The sequence below is a fragment of the Telmatherina bonti genome (assembly GCF_933228915.1).
Source record: "Telmatherina bonti genome assembly, chromosome: 11".
Taxonomy (NCBI): domain Eukaryota; kingdom Metazoa; phylum Chordata; class Actinopteri; order Atheriniformes; family Telmatherinidae; genus Telmatherina; species Telmatherina bonti.
In genome coordinates this window covers 11,055,588-11,076,975 of record NC_136629.1, presented here as the reverse complement: position 1 = coordinate 11,076,975, position 21,388 = coordinate 11,055,588, and the positions used below count along the sequence as shown (strand labels likewise).

The 21,388-nt window shown below is 42.0% G+C and overlaps 1 protein-coding gene across 1 annotated transcript in view; it reads left to right on the top strand.

Annotated features, from left to right (window-relative positions):
- Positions 1-1,362: 1,362 nt before the first annotated feature.
- slc18a2 (solute carrier family 18 member 2) overlaps positions 1,363-21,388 on the top strand; it is a gene marked incomplete at both ends in the record, with an annotated part of 53,865 nt that continues 33,839 nt past the window's right edge. The window contains 2 exons of the mRNA XM_079248949.1: positions 1,363-1,495; positions 14,710-15,043. Coding sequence (XP_079105075.1) covers positions 1,363-1,495; positions 14,710-15,043 — 467 coding nt within the window. The remainder of the gene's footprint in view (positions 1,496-14,709; positions 15,044-21,388) is intronic.

Sequence of the window (21,388 nt, the reverse complement as noted above, 5' to 3'; positions counted from 1 at the left end):
TAAATAAAAATGGTCAAAGGGTACCTCAGTATCCAGGGTTCTTAGCGCTGACCAAGCTAGCACAATATGATCTAGTTTGATTTAAACAGATGGGTAGCAAGGATGCTAGGTAGTTTTAAAATACCTCCGTCATGAAAATGTGGAGCAATGTGTCCAGATTTTTTTTTTTTTTTTATAGTAAATTGAAAGAATGAAGAGAAAGGGAGATATTTCTGGCTTTTCTGATTCAGTCTGTCCACCACCACAGACAGTAAAACCAGAGCTGATCCGTCTAATGACCACTTCAAGCTCCACATACAGCACCCCAACTAATTTCCATTGATCGTTTTTAACTTGGTGCAGATGTTTCTTCTTAGTTCTGCAAATTATTAATGTAAAAATGGTTTTATTATTTATGTTTTATCAATGGGACAACGGTCACCACCTTTACTAGCCTCATGTGTGATCTCCTGATAAAGTCTTACTGGAAACTGTCCCAATGAGGTGGAGGTGTGGACCAAAATGCAGAAATTAGACAGAAACTAACTGGGTTCTGGGAATCTTGCTTATTACTTAGACAGGCAGAGGACTAAACTCAAACTCACACACAAAGTTAATGGTCCAGCCAAGTAAAACCACAAGTAAGGAGTATAAATACACAGAACCAAAACGAGACACAGGTCATGGTGATAAACTAAACTAACCCAGGTGAATTAATAAACATAGAACAAGGCAAAACAGGAAAAAGCACAATATAAAAGAAAACAAAAAAGCCAAATACAAAAAGGAAACCAGAACTAAGGACCCAGGAAACATAACCTCATGACAGAAACAGTCCTAGTGAGAAATAAAAATAATAATGTAAGTAACAGTTAGGAGAAAATCATAAATCCATTGGGCACAGACTTATATATTTTCTTTTTATTGACACAGTTAGGCTATTATAAATTGGACTAATCTGAATCATATTTTAATCGGATTGTAATCGGACTATTTTTGCTGCTTCCGTCTCGTGACTGCTGTGTTTGTTTTCCACAGGTCTGATGTTTAAACTGTGTTATTGTGCTGTGATGTAGGAGCTCGAGGACAGGTCTGACGGGGATGTAAACATAAAAGGTGTGTGACGTCAGCAGCGGCTCCGGTGGGTAGAAAGACTTCATCTGGTCCTCCCAGTCCTGCTGCTGCTGCTGCTACTGGTGCTGCTGGTGCCGGTGGTCCCTGCACATCTGAGGTAGGAGCTCCTCTGAGACCTCCCTGCTTTCTCTCTTTATTCCCTCCTGTGAAATGTTTTAGTTGAAATTCCCAGGATGTGTGAAAGTTAACGAGCTGTCTGTGTTCAGGAGGACCCGTTTTTCTGTCGGTGGTCTCTGCGGGACTAACACCATGGGGGGACTGGATGCGCTCCGCCAGTTTAATCTGATCAAATGGCTCCGAGAAGAGGGACAGTCGAGGAAACTGATTCTCTTCATTGTTTTCGTGGCCCTGCTCCTGGACAACATGCTGCTGACTGTGGTCGGTAGGTGCGCTCCTGTTTTCCCCGCAAACTTTTCTTCCGCTGTGTTTTGCGCAACAAGTTGAGATCCGTGTCCAGACCTGTGCGGTGGTCAGAGACAAGCAAGCCTGCATCAGAAGATCAGAGCTGCTCTGTGGAAGCAGATAGATGCCCATCTTATTCAGTTCCACAGTCGCAGTCGTCTGAAGAACAGATTCTATAGATTTTCTTCATGTGAATTGATGTGATATCAGTGTTACTCACCATATGATGCTGATTAGAAATAGATCTCACAACCCATAAATGTTTTTATTAAGAAAATAATGTGAAATGTTTATTTACTTTCCCCCCCTAAATGATCGTAAGAATAAATGGTTTGTTTTTCATGACAGTCAGAACGTAAAAAAAATCCCTTTTTGGTCTTATAGGATATGTGCAGAAGTGGTTTATTTCCACACATTTTTAATCTTCCTAGTCTCTGAAATTGCCTTTACCAAATGGTGGAGCAGGAGGTTAAAGGGTTAAAATGCAAACCTTGTCATTAAAAGGAAATTTGCTTCAGTTTATTTCTCAGAAATATGTCCAAATTCAGCTGATGGCTGGAGCAGAAATAAGCCTGGAGAAGCCAGCATCCCTGTGAGGTTTCTGTAAATGTGCCAGTTTATTCTGGAGACTGAATAATCACTTTCTCTGAGTCACGTGAATTATCTGAGATGTTTGAGACGTTTCTGGGTTCATTTGCTCCAGTTCATTTCATCATTTTATCTTTTTAAAGTTCTTTTATCTTTTTCTTACTTAAAAGTTGTATTAAATGAGCAGGTTTGGATTGTTTCAATGCAGATTAAATCAGCTTTAAGAATTGTGTTTTCAGTAACAGAAAACAGTTTTTCCTGAAATGTCATTTACATTTATTTAGTTTTATTCTATTTTCTTCATTTATTCAGATGTTAGTGTGCATATTTAATCCCACAACGTATTTCTGTAAATATAAAAAGATTTATCAAGATGCTAGTTTCTATCCGCAGTCCCAACATCCATCGTATCATCATTCAACGCTGCTGCTGTGTCTGACACTGAGGTCTGCTTCTCCTCCTCCTCTGACAGCCAGAACCGTGTTTATCCATTTTACTAAAACAGCAGAACAAAGAAGAACGTTTGACCTTAAAGAGTTTAGAAAATGATCACGTCATTAACAAAGATGAAAATAAGACACGACAGAAGTGGCGATGAAAATAAATATTCATCATAAAATACATTTAAAATGTTTTTTTCAATGCTCAAAACATGAAACATTTCAAATATGAAATGTGTTCATAATTTTCTATATTTATTTTTTATAGTGTAACGTCTGCTATAAAAGCTGCTCATAATAATAATACTTATAATAGTAATAATACTAATAATACTAATCATTATTATTATTATTATTATTATTATTATTATAACACCCTTTTTTTATGGTTTATTGCTTTATAAACAGAAACTTAAAGAAATTTACACCTCTGATAAATGTCATCTTTAATGTTTATATTCAGATTCCAGGCTTTTGCATCAGTGTTTTATGAAAATGATTTTTAATCAAACAATCTGAGTGATGAGACATCCTCAAATCTTCCTCGTGTTTGCGAGGCTTTCAGGGTTGACACTATTGTTCTTATTGTTTGTACTTATTTTTGCTAGTTTTGTGGTTCTACAGGCACCTCTCTCTTAGTTTTAGGTGACAGTCAGTATTCCTCCTCTCCCATTAACCCTTACACGCTGTTTTTACCTTCCCAGTCTGGTCCAGTTCAGTTCAGACGTCCTCATAAGACTAAATATTAAACTTCAGATCTTTTTAGAGCATTTAAGTAGCTCATTGTACAACTATGATTGATCTGTCCTAATAGATATTTTAAAAGGTTAGAAGTATGTTTTTATTTTAGGTTTTACATCTGTGTAAAAAACATGTCACACAGTATCATGTTTCCTGTTTTATGATAGACATAAAACAATAAAAGCCTTGAAGATTTGATGTATTTTATTTAATTTAACAGCGGCAGGAAGATTTTCAAACTGTTTTAAGTTAAGATGTGAAATTAAATTAAAATAAAAAGTACTTTATTTATCCAAGAGAGGAATTTCAAATTCAAAAATAAATAAATATAAAAATGATAAACTTTAAAAAACGAGTGCAATCCTTCCAGAGGAGCGTCTTCCTGCTCCTGAACTCCTGCAGGAGGAAGCAGGTGGAACATCAGATCCAGGACTTTCTGTGCATTAAACCTCTTTTCATGGACTAAAATACCAAATGAAGTACCTTTTATCATGTTCTAAACCTCAAACCACCGCCACAATCAAACAATCCCAACCAATCAACCCAGTCCCACCTGATCCAGAAGATGAATGTTTTTATATCAGATGTGCAGATCTTATCAGGCCTCTGACCTCTAAATGAATTCTGTTCCTTGTAGACATCATCCATGACAACCCAGACATGGGTTTTACCAGACATGAACTGGTCACACGACTCCACCATCTTTACCAGACATGAACTGGTCACACGACTCCACCATCTTTACCAGACATGAACTGGTCACACGACTCCACCATCTTTACCAGACATGAACTGGTCACACGACTCCACCATCTTTACCAGACATGAACTGGTCACATGACTCCACCATCTTTACCAGACATGAACTGGTCACACGACTCCACCATCTTTACCAGACATGAACTGGTCACACGACTCCACCATCTTTACCAGACATGAACTGGTCACACGACTCCACCATCTTTACCAGACATGAACTGGTCACACGACTCCACCATCTGTACCAGACATGAACTGGTCACACGGCTCCATCATCTTTACCAGACATGAACTGGTCACATGACTCCACCATCTGTACCAGACATGAACTGGTCACATGACTCCACCATCTTTACCAGACATGAACTGGTCACACGACTCCACCATCTTTACCAGACATGAACTGGTCACATGACTCCACCATCTTTACCAGACATGAACTGGTCACATGACTCCACCATCTTTACCAGACATGAACTGGTCACATGACTCCACCATCTTTACCAGACATGAACTGGTCACATGACTCCACCATCTTTACCAGACATGAACTGGTCACATGACTCCACCATCTGTACCAGACATGAACTGGTCACACGACTCCACCATCTTTACCAGACATGAACTGGTCACACGACTCCATCATCTTTACCAGACATGAACTGGTCACACGACTCCACCATCTGTACCAGACATGAACTGGTCACACGACTCCACCATCTTTACCAGATATGAACTGGTCACACGACTCCACCATCTTTACCAGACATGAACTGGTCACATGACTCCACCATCTTTACCAGACATGAACTGGTCACATGACTCCACCATCTTTACCACAATGAACTGGTCACACGACTCCACCATCTTTACCAGACATGAACTGGTCACACGACTCCACCATCTGTACCAGACATGAACTGGTCACACGACTCCACCATCTTTACCAGATATGAACTGGTCACACGACTCCACCATCTTTACCAGACATGAACTGGTCACATGACTCCACCATCTTTACCAGACATGAACTGGTCACATGACTCCACCATCTTTACCACACATGAACTGGTCACACGACTCCACCATCTTTACCAGACATGAACTGGTCACACGACTCCACCATCTTTACCAGACATGAACTGGTCACACGACTCCACCATCTTTACTAGACATGAACTGGTCACATGACTCCACCATCTGTACCAGACATGAACTGGTCACACGACTCCATCATCTTTACCAGACATGAACTGGTCACACGACTCCACCATCTTTACCAGACATGAACTGGTCACACGACTCCACCATCTTTACCAGACATGAACTGGTCACATGACTCCACCATCTTTACCAGACATGAAAAGGTCACACGACTCCACCATCTTTACCAGACATGAACTGGTCACACGACTCCACCATCTTTACCAGACATGAACTGGTCACACGACTCCACCATCTGTACCAGACATGAACTGGTCACACGACTCCACCATCTTTACCAGACATGAACTGGTCACACGACTCCACCATCTTTACCAGACATGAACTGGTCACATGACTCCACCATCTTTACCAGACATGAACTGGTCACATGACTCCACCATCTTTACCAGACATGAACTGGTCACATGACTCCTCCATCTTTACCAGACATGAACTGGTCACATGACTCCACCATCTTTACCAGACATGAACTGGTCACATGACTCCACCATCTTTACCAGACATGAACTGGTCACATGACTCCTCCATCTTTACCAGACATGAACTGGTCACATGACTCCACCATCTTTACCAGACATGAACTGGTCACATGACTCCACCATCTTTACCAGACATGAACTGGTCACACGACTCCACCATCTTTACTAGACATGAACTGGTCACATGACTCCACCATCTGTACCAGACATGAACTGGTCACACGACTCCATCATCTTTACCAGACATGAACTGGTCACACGACTCCATCATCTTTACCAGACCTGAACTGGTCACATGACTCCACCATCTTTACCAGACCTGAACTGGTCACATGACTCCACCATCTTTACCAGACATGAACTGGTCACATGACTCCTCCATCTTTACCAGACATGAACTGGTCACATGACTCCACCATCTTTACCAGACATGAACTGGTCACATGACTCCACCATCTTTACCAGACATGAACTGGTCACACGACTCCATCATCTTTACCAGACATGAACTGGTCACACGACTCCATCATCTTTACCAGACCTGAACTGGTCACATGACTCCACCATCTTTACCAGACATGAACTGGTCACACGACTCCACCATCTTTACCAGACATGAACTGGTCACACGACTCCACCATCTTTACCAGACATGAACTGGTCACATGACTCCACCATCTGTACCAGACATGAACTGGTCACACGACTCCATCATCTTTACCAGACATGAACTGGTCACACGACTCCATCATCTTTACCAGACCTGAACTGGTCACATGACTCCACCATCTTTACCAGACATGAACTGGTCACATGACTCCTCCATCTTTACCAGACATGAACTGGTCACATGACTCCACCATCTTTACCAGACATGAACTGGTCACATGACTCCACCATCTTTACCAGACATGAACTGGTCACATGACTCCACCATCTGTACCAGACATGAACTGGTCACATGACTCCACCATCTGTACCAGACATGAACTGGTCACACGACTCCATCATCTTTACCAGACCTGAACTGGTCACATGACTCCACCATCTTTACCAGACATGAACTGGTCACACGACTCCATCATCTTTACCAGACATGAACTGGTCACACGACTCCATCATCTTTACCAGACATGAACTGGTCACACGACTCCACCATCTTTACCAGACATGAACTGGTCACATGACTCCACCATCTTTACCACACATGAACTGGTCACACGACTCCACCATCTTTACCACAATGAACTGGTCACATGACTCCACCATCTTTACCAGACATGAACTGGTCACATGACTCCACCATCTTTACCAGACATGAACTGGTCACATGACTCCACCATCTTTACCAGATATGAACTGGTCACACGACTCCACCATCTTTACCAGACATGAACTGGTCACATGACTCCACCATCTTTACCAGACATGAACTGGTCACATGACTCCACCATCTTTACCACACATGAACTGGTCACACGACTCCACCATCTTTACCAGACATGAACTGGTCACACGACTCCACCATCTTTACCAGACATGAACTGGTCACACGACTCCACCATCTTTACTAGACATGAACTGGTCACATGACTCCACCATCTGTACCAGACATGAACTGGTCACACGACTCCATCATCTTTACCAGACATGAACTGGTCACACGACTCCACCATCTTTACCAGACATGAACTGGTCACACGACTCCACCATCTTTACCAGACATGAACTGGTCACATGACTCCACCATCTTTACCAGACATGAAAAGGTCACACGACTCCACCATCTTTACCAGACATGAACTGGTCACACGACTCCACCATCTTTACCAGACATGAACTGGTCACACGACTCCACCATCTGTACCAGACATGAACTGGTCACACGACTCCACCATCTTTACCAGACATGAACTGGTCACACGACTCCACCATCTTTACCAGACATGAACTGGTCACATGACTCCACCATCTTTACCAGACATGAACTGGTCACATGACTCCACCATCTTTACCAGACATGAACTGGTCACATGACTCCTCCATCTTTACCAGACATGAACTGGTCACATGACTCCACCATCTTTACCAGACATGAACTGGTCACATGACTCCACCATCTTTACCAGACATGAACTGGTCACATGACTCCTCCATCTTTACCAGACATGAACTGGTCACATGACTCCACCATCTTTACCAGACATGAACTGGTCACATGACTCCACCATCTTTACCAGACATGAACTGGTCACACGACTCCACCATCTTTACTAGACATGAACTGGTCACATGACTCCACCATCTGTACCAGACATGAACTGGTCACACGACTCCATCATCTTTACCAGACATGAACTGGTCACACGACTCCATCATCTTTACCAGACCTGAACTGGTCACATGACTCCACCATCTTTACCAGACCTGAACTGGTCACATGACTCCACCATCTTTACCAGACATGAACTGGTCACATGACTCCTCCATCTTTACCAGACATGAACTGGTCACATGACTCCACCATCTTTACCAGACATGAACTGGTCACATGACTCCACCATCTTTACCAGACATGAACTGGTCACACGACTCCATCATCTTTACCAGACATGAACTGGTCACACGACTCCATCATCTTTACCAGACCTGAACTGGTCACATGACTCCACCATCTTTACCAGACATGAACTGGTCACACGACTCCACCATCTTTACCAGACATGAACTGGTCACACGACTCCACCATCTTTACCAGACATGAACTGGTCACATGACTCCACCATCTGTACCAGACATGAACTGGTCACATGACTCCACCATCTGTACCAGACATGAACTGGTCACACGACTCCATCATCTTTACCAGACCTGAACTGGTCACATGACTCCACCATCTTTACCAGACATGAACTGGTCACACGACTCCATCATCTTTACCAGACATGAACTGGTCACACGACTCCATCATCTTTACCAGACATGAACTGGTCACATGACTCCACCATCTTTACCACACATGAACTGGTCACACGACTCCACCATCTTTACCACAATGAACTGGTCACATGACTCCACCATCTTTACCAGACATGAACTGGTCACATGACTCCACCATCTTTACCAGATATGAACTGGTCACACGACTCCACCATCTTTACCAGACATGAACTGGTCACATGACTCCACCATCTTTACCAGACATGAACTGGTCACATGACTCCACCATCTTTACCACACATGAACTGGTCACACGACTCCACCATCTTTACCAGACATGAACTGGTCACACGACTCCACCATCTTTACCAGACATGAACTGGTCACACGACTCCACCATCTTTACTAGACATGAACTGGTCACATGACTCCACCATCTGTACCAGACATGAACTGGTCACACGACTCCATCATCTTTACCAGACATGAACTGGTCACACGACTCCACCATCTTTACCAGACATGAACTGGTCACACGACTCCACCATCTTTACCAGACATGAACTGGTCACATGACTCCACCATCTTTACCAGACATGAAAAGGTCACACGACTCCACCATCTTTACCAGACATGAACTGGTCACACGACTCCACCATCTTTACCAGACATGAACTGGTCACACGACTCCACCATCTGTACCAGACATGAACTGGTCACACGACTCCACCATCTTTACCAGACATGAACTGGTCACACGACTCCACCATCTTTACCAGACATGAACTGGTCACATGACTCCACCATCTTTACCAGACATGAACTGGTCACATGACTCCACCATCTTTACCAGACATGAACTGGTCACATGACTCCTCCATCTTTACCAGACATGAACTGGTCACATGACTCCACCATCTTTACCAGACATGAACTGGTCACATGACTCCACCATCTTTACCAGACATGAACTGGTCACATGACTCCTCCATCTTTACCAGACATGAACTGGTCACATGACTCCACCATCTTTACCAGACATGAACTGGTCACATGACTCCACCATCTTTACCAGACATGAACTGGTCACACGACTCCACCATCTTTACTAGACATGAACTGGTCACATGACTCCACCATCTGTACCAGACATGAACTGGTCACACGACTCCATCATCTTTACCAGACATGAACTGGTCACACGACTCCATCATCTTTACCAGACCTGAACTGGTCACATGACTCCACCATCTTTACCAGACCTGAACTGGTCACATGACTCCACCATCTTTACCAGACATGAACTGGTCACATGACTCCTCCATCTTTACCAGACATGAACTGGTCACATGACTCCACCATCTTTACCAGACATGAACTGGTCACATGACTCCACCATCTTTACCAGACATGAACTGGTCACACGACTCCATCATCTTTACCAGACATGAACTGGTCACACGACTCCATCATCTTTACCAGACCTGAACTGGTCACATGACTCCACCATCTTTACCAGACATGAACTGGTCACACGACTCCACCATCTTTACCAGACATGAACTGGTCACACGACTCCACCATCTTTACCAGACATGAACTGGTCACATGACTCCACCATCTGTACCAGACATGAACTGGTCACACGACTCCATCATCTTTACCAGACATGAACTGGTCACACGACTCCATCATCTTTACCAGACCTGAACTGGTCACATGACTCCACCATCTTTACCAGACATGAACTGGTCACATGACTCCTCCATCTTTACCAGACATGAACTGGTCACATGACTCCACCATCTTTACCAGACATGAACTGGTCACATGACTCCACCATCTTTACCAGACATGAACTGGTCACATGACTCCACCATCTGTACCAGACATGAACTGGTCACATGACTCCACCATCTGTACCAGACATGAACTGGTCACACGACTCCATCATCTTTACCAGACCTGAACTGGTCACATGACTCCACCATCTTTACCACACATGAACTGGTCACACGACTCCATCATCTTTACCAGACATGAACTGGTCACACGACTCCATCATCTTTACCAGACATGAACTGGTCACACGACTCCACCATCTTTACCACACATGAACTGGTCACACGACTCCACCATCTTTACCACAATGAACTGGTCACATGACTCCACCATCTTTACCAGACATGAACTGGTCACATGACTCCACCATCTTTACCAGACATGAACTGGTCACACGACTCCACCATCTTTACCACACATGAACTGGTCACACGACTCCACCATCTTTACCAGACATGAACTGGTCACATGACCCCACCTTTTTTCCCAGACATGATTTGGTCACACGACTCCATACGCTGTCATGAGTTGGGTTTTTTAGATGTTTTGATATAGAAGCATATCGCAAAAGTGAAATGGAATTTTTTTTTGCATTTTTCGCATCCCCTGACATGAAGTAGGAGGTCATGTGACCAGTTCATTTCCAGTTAAGATGGCTCAGTATGGAACAAGCAATGTCAAAATGAGAGTTTTACAATTAATTAGAAAAGGAAATGAATCAGATGGTCTTCAGTAGTCAAGGCTAAACCTTCGTAGCAAGTAGAAAACCCCCAGGTAACGCTGCATGGCTCGTTGTACATCCACAATTCTCGTAAAATCTCATTTGACTGGATGAGACTTTACGTCTAAAAACGTTTCGATTGGAACTGTACATGTTGATCTGTCTTTCCTGTCGTCTCCACCCCAACCAGTCAAGGCAGATGCCTGCCGTCCCTGAGCCGGGTTCTGCCGGAGGTTTTCTTCCTGTTAAAGGGAGATTTTTCCTTCCCACTGTCGCCTCATGCAGCTCAGGATGGGGGATTGGATCGATGTAATGATTCGATGCAATCATTTGGTTTCTATTTGCTAGGCTATTTATGAACTGGATTGAAATGATGTGTATGTAAAGTGTCCTGAGACAACGTTGTTGTTAAGTGGTGCTATACAAATAAAGCTGAATTGAATTGAAATGCAGTTCAATGGAAACAAATACAGATGTTATGTGAAATGTTAAATATATTGCTTTAATTTTATGAAAACTAATGGAAACACAACTACAATAGAAGTTTTTCCACATTTATGTGTCCCTGGATGAGACGTAGGGGTCATGTGACCAGTTCATTTCCAGTAAAGATGGTGCAGTATGGAGCAAACAAATGAGGGAGAAGGGCTTCAAAAAGCTGTTGCGAACCCTCCCTCTCAACCGCGGGCAAGATTTTATGCTGAACCAGTGGTGTAATGGCCCCTCAAGAAGTGGGTATAGACTCATTTTTTTGTTCTTTTCTGAAAAAAAAAAAAAAAAAAAGAAGCCCAAAAAACACTGTTTCAGACTCTTAGACAGTCATTCTCAAATGTCTTCATCCCCTTTCATTAAAGAAAAGGCTGAATTTACAACAATCACTCAAATAATAAAACAAACAATCACTAAAAATTCACTAAATTATAATTTAGTGATATAAGACACAGTTTTTTTAATTTAATTGAGTAAAAAAAAAATAAAACAAACAAACTGGTCCTGGACAAATTAGAGACTTTTCTGTTGAACAGTGGGACAAAATACCTGTCAACAGGTGCAGAAGTCTGACTGAGAGGAACAGAAAACACCAAACTGGAGCGGAAACATTAAAGAATTGTTCAACTAAATATTAGTTTATGACTGATGTAACATATATTATTTTATCATTTGTTTGCTTTAAAAAAAGATTTCTATTGAACCAGAATAAAAAAAATAATGTAACAATTTTCGTAAAATGTTTTATTTATTACTTTTGTCAATTTCAGCTTGTTTCACAGGCAACTGTTTTTTTCCTTCCCTAGAGGGAGGGTATGAATAAATTAGAGGACGACTGGATCTGTATGGTCAGGCTCCAGTTAACAGAGCAGCTGACCAGCTGCACCAGTGACGTACATTCGTTGGGACGTTTGTAACTGTAAAAGCAGCATCACGTGGTATTTAGAAGTGAGTATACTCAATGCTGACTGAAAAAGAAATAGGTATACTCAGCATACCAGCGTATTAAATGCTATTCAGTGCAGTTTGTCAACATTTTGAGAAATATCACTTTTATTTAGCTGAAAACTGTTTCCCTCACAGACCTTCAAAGATCAGCAGGTGGTCAGAACCTGGTCCAGAAGAGAGTCAGGGTCTCCCTTTCGGTCATTACTGCCCCACACAACATAAAGCCAATGGGATTAGTAGTTTCACAGGTTCTACCATTTCCTTTCATCTAGCCGACAGATGACACATCTAAAAGATCTAAAATCCATCCAAACAGGCGTGGGTCAAATCTGACCCCAAACGCTTTTAGTGGCAAAGATCTGTGGAGCCTGAATGAAAATGTACATTTTTTATTTTCAGCACTTTGGCTCCAAAAAGTAAAAAAAAAAAAGGTGATAAAACTTCAGGTTAAAAGAATGACCCCTACGGTAGGATCGTTTTACTGGTCTTCAAAGTAAAATCAGATCTGATTAGATCCTAACAGTACTTATGAGGTGGTGGTTTTAATCCAGTGCTTCACCCTGTTTACGTCCCAACCCCGAACCTCCGCTTACCCAACTCAGCTTGAACATCACATCTAAAAAAGGTCTGAGAAAGTACTTTTCCTGTCTTAAAAAGTGATCAATCCTACACATACATTTCACACGTCGTTTTTAATGGCCAGGCGAAAGACAACATTTCACCTCTTCCATGTCTTATCTGCACGTTTTATGTCTGTTTTAAGAAAAAAAAAGAACTAAAATGAAAGAAAAATCCATTTGTTAAGGTCTTGCTTTTTCTGTTTTTTTCTGTTCTGTTTGTTTGTTTATATCTCCATTAGCTGCTGATGTAGTAGTAGCTATTCTTCCTGGGGTCTACATCATCAGGATATAGATATATAACACTTTTAAACAAACAAATAGGATGTACATTAAACATTCAACGTCACAATATATGGAAAAAATAACAAGCTAAATGCATAAATACTAGACAATAACAACAAAAATACATGTATGCTGGTAAAAAAAAAAAAAAAAAAAAACCTATTATAAATTGTTAAATGTGTGTGTATGTGTGTGTGTCGGGGGTGTTAGATCATTGGGTCTTTTAATGTATATAAATCAAGTAAATACAGCCTCAGATGAACAACATGAAACTGATACTGTGTATTTATTTACATTGGACGGGGCGGCAATGGTTCAGGTGGGAGAAGCGTTTTGACTTGTGACCTAACGGCTTCCAGGGTTTCCAGAAATGGATGTCAAGGCTAGAACCGTCCATGTTAACACAGAAGAGCTGCATCTCAGACTCTCCAGTCCTCAGTTAGCATGTTTAGCGTTAAAGTTGATGCCTATCCAGTTAGAAAAAGACTGAACCAGTATGGCTTGTTTGGAAGGATTGCAAGAGACGAAACAACATGGTAGCACATCTCAGGTTGGTAAAGCTGTGTCTGGACAAACCACCAGACCAATGTAGATGTTTGGTCAGAAAGACCTCATAGCAGATGTCAGCATGTTGGTGGAGGGATGATCTGAATTCCTTCTAGTTACAATGAACTCTTCTAAATATTAAAGTATTCTAAAGTCAGGTGTGAGTCTGTCTGTCTGACAGATAAAGCTTGTCTGACATGTCTCACGCAGAGCAGTAATGACCCCAAATACAGCAGGTCTACAACAGCATCATGGTGTTGGCACAGTCCAGTCAGAGTCCAGACCTCATCCTGATGTGCAGGAAGCAGACAGGCTGGAGGGGGATGATGTCTCACTGTGGTCCAATGCTACACATGAACTCTGCTTTGGTTTTTTCACACAGTTCTACATATCAGCTTGTTGTATTGAACTAATTTCAGGACCTGGTTCAGACCAGATGATGAACAGGCTAAATGCTAGAACTGAAAGAAAAAGTGTTTTTTTAATTGTATAAATTTAGTTTTAATTTCTTTCACTTGGATCTCCCTCAAACAAGTTGTAATATTTGGATTTTCTCTCTTTGTGCCCAACAGTTCCCATTATTCCCAGCTATCTATACAACCTGGATGAGGCAACAGATGCAGGATTAAGGAACAGCAGCCTGCCACAGCAGAATCCTGCAGGATCCTTCCACACTGTCGTATCTTTATACGACAACTCCGTACGATTGTCAGGCTCCAACTCTACAGCCAGATCCGCCAACATGGTTCCTCCGACTGCATCTGGAAAGCTGCTGCAGAACTCCTCTGACTGTCCCCGGTCCACCAGTAAGCTGCTGAATGAAAATGTGAAAGTAGGAATGTTGTTTGCTTCCAAAGCCACTGTGCAGCTTCTCACCAACCCCTTCATTGGACCTCTCACCAACAGGTAGGTGCTGGTTTTTATCTGTGCGGACACGTTTAAAGTTCTTTTTGTTTGCAATTTTCTTAAAGCAACAACTTTTATTTGAGGAAAAGGTAGCTTCAGGTGGACAGACTGCAGGCTCACCAAGGCTATGTGCTCATACAAGGTCAGCTGAAACTAAGGAATGACCCTGGTTTTTCCACCAACAGATTTACTTTTTCTTCTCTGATAGTTCGAACACATTCTGAGATGAAGAGCTTTAAAGAGCATGTCCAGATTTCTGACAGTAGAGTAACTGTGTGGAACCAAAGCTCGAAGAATGAAACTGTCAGATGAATCTCATCTCCCAGACCAGACCACTTGATCTGGCTTGGCTTTTAACCACTTAAAACAAATTGACATTAGTCCAATTAATAAAAACTGTGTTCATTCAAGCCAATTCATAATTGATTACCTAGCTAAGGAAACCAACAGACTGGGTCAAATTTAGCTTTTGATTAAATAGTCAACCCCAAATATTACTTTTCCAAAGTAGTGTTACAAAGATTTTCACACTGCAGCAGAAAAAGTTTAATGAAACAACTTAAAGATAACAGAAATGTGGCTGTTATAACCGGCTATTAGGGGTAAGAAAGTATGGTGGACAAAACTGAGAATCAGCAAAGACAGTTGATTGTATTTACAAAAAAAATAAATAAAAGCATGGAAACCAAGCACCAACCTCCGGCAGTTAAAACTGAAGTGTATAAAACTACAGTTCCCCCTTCATCCACTTGGGGCTCCAAAACAGAGCGAATCCCCATCGACTCCCATGTCAAAAAGGCCAACTTCACAGCAGAAATAAACATGTTTACAGCCTGGTTCAAAAATCCATTTTAGGTTTAATAGGTCAGGTTTACCTTCATTGACAACTGTGGGGGGAGTGAATTTTTTTCTAACTCGCCCCTTTAAAAGTAATTTAATATCGAAGTTCGGCATATTTAGGGGCGTGTCCTTTTGATTGGCAGGTATCCGATCTCCTGCTTCAAGAAAAAACGTAGAACAACCGCGGTTTTTAGTTGGTTAACAACATGACTTAGCTTTAGCCCATTTACTTCCTCTAGCTGGTTAGCTCCTGTTATCTCTGGGTTAGCTCGGTAAGCTCTTAGCTCGGAGTTTGCTCGATGTCAATCATCCACCATGACGCTCACAGCCCCCCTCTCAGCTCCACCTCTTTGCCCATATTTGTATTTTCCAGGCGAGACGACACTCATGCCCCTGCCAAAAGGGTGATGGTAGGAACCACCCAGCTTCAATTCAGCTCTTCAGAAACCTATGTGTGACGTCATGGAGACTCCCTCCATCTTTTTATATACAGTCTATGGTTCAAAGTCACTTAAATCTCTGTGCTTCTTCATCATGATGCTCAGTTTGAACGCCAACAAGTCGTCTTCACCATGTTTGACTAAACGGTGGGAGGTGATTGGCTGGTTAGATATTCGTGTTACCAGGAAGTTGACCAGATGGAAACCAGCTGTTTACAGACAGCCCCCCTCTCAGCTTTACCTCTTTGCCCATATTTGTATTTTTCGGACAAAACAACACCCATGCCCCTGCCAAGAAGCCGATGGTAGGAACCGCCCACCGAGCTTCAATTCAGCTCCTCAAAAACCTATGAGTGACATCACGGAGGCTCCATCTATCTTTTTATATCCTGTCTATGGCGGAAACACATCTTTTGTTGGGGTTAGTGGAACTGCTGAAAGAAAACCGCAAAACTGTTGCCAAACAAAGGACCAAAGATATAAACATAATGCTTAAAACATACATGTAAACAAACAGTGCCGCAGTTCCAGTAAACTAACCAAATCAGAATTTCTAAGCCCAAATCCATCTAACTAGCCTAGCCCAACACAGGCTAGCAACATGAAACTGTGAAAACACAAAAAGAATGAAGATGCAGATCTTACATCAGACCAGCAGTGAGTACTGTGCAGAGAAACTCCTTTAAAACCTTGTATCAAACGTTCTCCAAAGCCAAAGGTACATAATTTTCCACAACCTATCCTGAGACACAAAATCATAACCAAACGCCAAGTTGAAGGGGACAACCGTCACCAACGGACAGCTGCAAACCCCCTCAAGACTGATCATAGTGGCGGTTCCTTATTTCCTGATGGAGGTTAGCTTGCTCCTAGATTGGCCAATGGTGAACAAATCAGGAGGGGGGTGGTGAAGGTGTGTCCGGGGTAACCACTCCTGAACCAGGGAACAGAACTGGCATTTCCATCCTGAATGAGCCCCGGGTGCAGTCACATCATAGGTGATCGTAAAAGTGATTGTATGGCAGCAGCTGAATTACTGAAATCTAAAATGTCAATTGAAATCAGGAAAGGCTCTTTAAATTTGTTTTAAAAAGAGATTTAATGGAAAATATTGATTCTACTGACCTGATTTTAGATGTTTCTGGAACATGTTAAAGTCCTCTTAGAGGGTCTCAGACTTTGTACTGCTTCATATAGTTCTAAGAGGTCAGATAAATCACTTGGTGAAAGGTCACAAAGGGCTTTAAAACTCACCAGTAAGATGGTTATGTCAAGTTCTAAAACCAACTTGGAGCCAAATGGGTTTAAACTGCAGTAATGTCCACTATTTTCTTGGTTGTGGTTTAAAGACACCCTGCGATAGACTACCAGCCTGTCCAGGGTGTACCTCGCCTTCTGCCCAAAGACTGGTGGGATAGGCTCCAGCTTCCCCGCAACCCTTCATTGGACTATGCGGTTAGGATAATAAATGAATGAATGGTTTAAAGTCCAGGAGGAGAGTTTTGAAGCTTCTGATAATGCTGGTAGACTTTTGGTTGAGAAATGGATAAAAATTGTTGGACTGGTCAAAGAGGTAAAAGTGAGCAAATGGTTTCTGTGTCTTTAAGAATGGTGGGGTTCTTTAGAACAAACGGACCAGCTGATGGAGATGGAAAACACTTAAACCCATCTGAGTCAGTATGAACTGAGTTGTAGAAAGTTCTGAGACATCCAGCTTTAACATGTTGAAGTCAGTCATGTCAGAACCTCTGATCTGGTAAATATACCTAAGTGTCATCAGCATAGAGGTGAACGGAAATATCATGTAATGTGTCCATGTGGAAGCATGTAAAAACAAAAGTAAAGGAGGCCTAAACAGGAGCCTTGTGGAACACCATATTTTAACACGGAGAAACAAGACTTGAAAATGTTGCAGAACAATTTATAACAAAATGTTATTAAAAAACATATTGATTAAGATAAGTAATATAATACATATATGAGTACATATCAACATGGGAATAAATCAGTTAGATAACTGGTTGTGATTTGTAGTTAATTTCCAGTAATCGGTATGAATGTGTTAATATTTTGCTCATATGTAACAGATGTTGGGAGCAACAATCTAAAGATATCAGCTGGTCAAACACAACACCTACATTCATTTATTCGTTTGTATGTTTGGTCAGGTCATGTATATTCACACTTGTTGATAAGTTTATATTTTTATCAGTGAATTCACAAACCTTTGGCCACGTTTTCATGCAAAACACAAACACATTTTCTTTGGTGTAATTGAAAAATTAATGTACATTGACCAAACAGCAGACTGAAAATGATCTCGGTGTAAAGGGAGAACATAAACATGACCAGAAGTGACACAGTGAGCATGCTCGTCCTCCAGTGGGAGGTGAAACGTTGTTGGCAACAGAGGCATTGCGTTCCAGTTGCTAGTTGTCTGGCATACTGGCACATGTAGCCTCTGATGACATAAATGCTCAACCAGAATCCGGTTTTGCTTCAACAGAACAAATAAACGTAGAAAAAGTGTGACACAGAGTCCTGCTGTTGTTGGCGTGCTTTCATGCGTAAAGCAGGATCTGCGTGCACAAATGCAAGATGATGTGAAAGACGTCATCATTGCCAAAAAACTCCTGTTCCAGTTTACCCTGACAGGACTCGCCCCATATTGCAAGAAATGGTCGTTCTGAAGGCTGCTGGTTTTATCCTGCAAAACTCAGTTACCATGGAAACGAGAAGCCAAAATGAAACAAAGCTTTTGCATTTTACTGTCCCGGCATTGTTGTATAAACCGGGAGGAAACCCAACTGGGACTGGGAGGGACTGGATTCAGGGAATTTTCCGATGTCAAAGAAAACTTCACACAGAACAATTATGAGTCAATATAGGAATATAGCAAGAAAACTTAACCCTGAAACCTTTTGATAAGCTGAAACAGTACGAGTCACATGCTCTGAACGGAGATTTGCAGTTATCAGTTTAACTGGTTTTCTAACGGTTTTAAGGTTCAGCGTTAAAAATACAGGAATAGATTAATTTAAAATCTGTATATCTATAAAGAAACTACTGAATTTTAATTACCCAGGTATTAAAAATCCAATCAAACCAGAATGATTTTCTTTTTATTTTTAATTTACTTTTCTTTTTCTGTGATGACTCCAGCAGTAACAAGGACAGTAAAATCTGAGTTCTCTGACACAAAATCAAGATATACGACTGCTGCAGTCATGCAACTCTCATCAAACAAAGCCAGAGGCATGATGTTCTCACTGGGCTTTCTCTCATGTCAAGTTATATTTGGAAATGTTATCTTGCTTTGTTTCTGGAGGTTCTTTTATTGCAAGTGACAGGCGTTTCTTCAGCAGATGTAGCCACTTAGACCGGACGTCTGGTACATCCATGTTCTGTTCACCTCCAAGGAAATGATCTTAGCTTTGATTGGAAGAGGATCTTTCTGAGTAGTTGGATCTGAATATGAGGAACTTTGAGGAAGTATTTAATTCAATTCCGCTTGATTTGCAAATTGTCTTTTACAAGTTCAGTCTGTCCATTTCAACACAGTTCATTCAGTCCTTTTCTACACTGCCTTTCCCAATAAATTAGCAGGCAGGTGCACCTGGACCGGTCATTAGTCCATCACAGGGCCTCAGCTCAGTCAAATATAATCCAATTAAAAGAAATTTATTATATAATCCAACATAGTCCAATTTATAACAACTCTGTAAACCAGTTTATAGAAACAATGCCCCTATCTTCTCCATCCTGAGCTGCACGAGGAGACAGTGGAGAGAAAAACATCCATCAGAACCAGAATCTGGAAGGAAAACTTCCATCAGAACCAGAACCAGGAAGGAAAACTTCCATCAGAACCAGAACCAGGAAGGAAAACTTCCATCAGAACCAGAACCAGGAAGGAAAACTTCCATCAGAACCAGAACCAGGAAGGAAAACTTCCATCAGAACCAGAACCAGGAAGGAAAACTTCCATCAGAACCAGAACCAGGAAGGAAAACTTCCATCGGAACCAGAACCAGGAAGGAAAACTTCCATCAGAACCAGAACCAAGAAGGAAAACTTCCATCGGAACCAGAACCAGGAAGGAAAACTTCCATCAGAACCAGAACCAGGAAGGAAAACTTCCATCAGAACCAGAACCAAGAAGGAAAACTTCCATCAGAACCAGAACCAGGAAGGAAAACTTCCATCGGAACCAGAACCAGGAAGGAAAACTTCCATCGGAACCAGAACCAAGAAGGAAAACTTCCATCGGAACCAGAACCAGGAAGGAAAACTTCCATCAGAACCAGAACCAGGAAGGAAAACTTCCATCAGAACCAGAACCAGGAAGGAAAACTTCCATCGGAACCAGAACCAGGAAGGAAAACTTCCATCGGAACCAGAACCAGGAAGGAAAACTTCCATCGGAACCAGAACCAAGAAGGAAAACTTCCATCGGAACCAGAACCAGGAAGGAAAACTTCCATCGGAACCAGAACCAGGAAGGAAAACTTCCATCAGAACCAGAACCAAGAAGGAAAACTTCCATCGGAACCAGAACCAGGAAGGAAAACTTCCATCAGAACCAGAACCAGGAAGGAAAACTTCCATCAGAACCAGAACCAGGAAGGAAAACTTCCATCGGAACCAGAACCAGGAAGGAAAACTTCCATCAGAACCAGAACCAGGAAGGAAAACTTCCATCGGAACCAGAACCAAGAAGGAAAACTTCCATCGGAACCAGAACCAGGAAGGAAAACTTCCATCAGAACCAGAACCAGGAAGGACGGCCATCTTCCTGGACTGGCTGAGGAAAAGGAGGACAGGGAAGAGGAGTCAACAAGCAGCGTAACTGTAAAGGCCCATTTAAGCCACCTTACATACATAAGGTTGGTCACTTCATCAACTAGTGAGCAGTGTTGAGTTCGGAGGTACCGTCAGTGTTTTAACCCTGGTTGCTAGCGGCAACGCATCACTATAAAGTTGTTTACAATGTTCAAAAACACCAGAAGCAGACAAGAATAAAACCACAATTTCTTTTGCTGTTCAACTTCCCAACTTCAGGGTT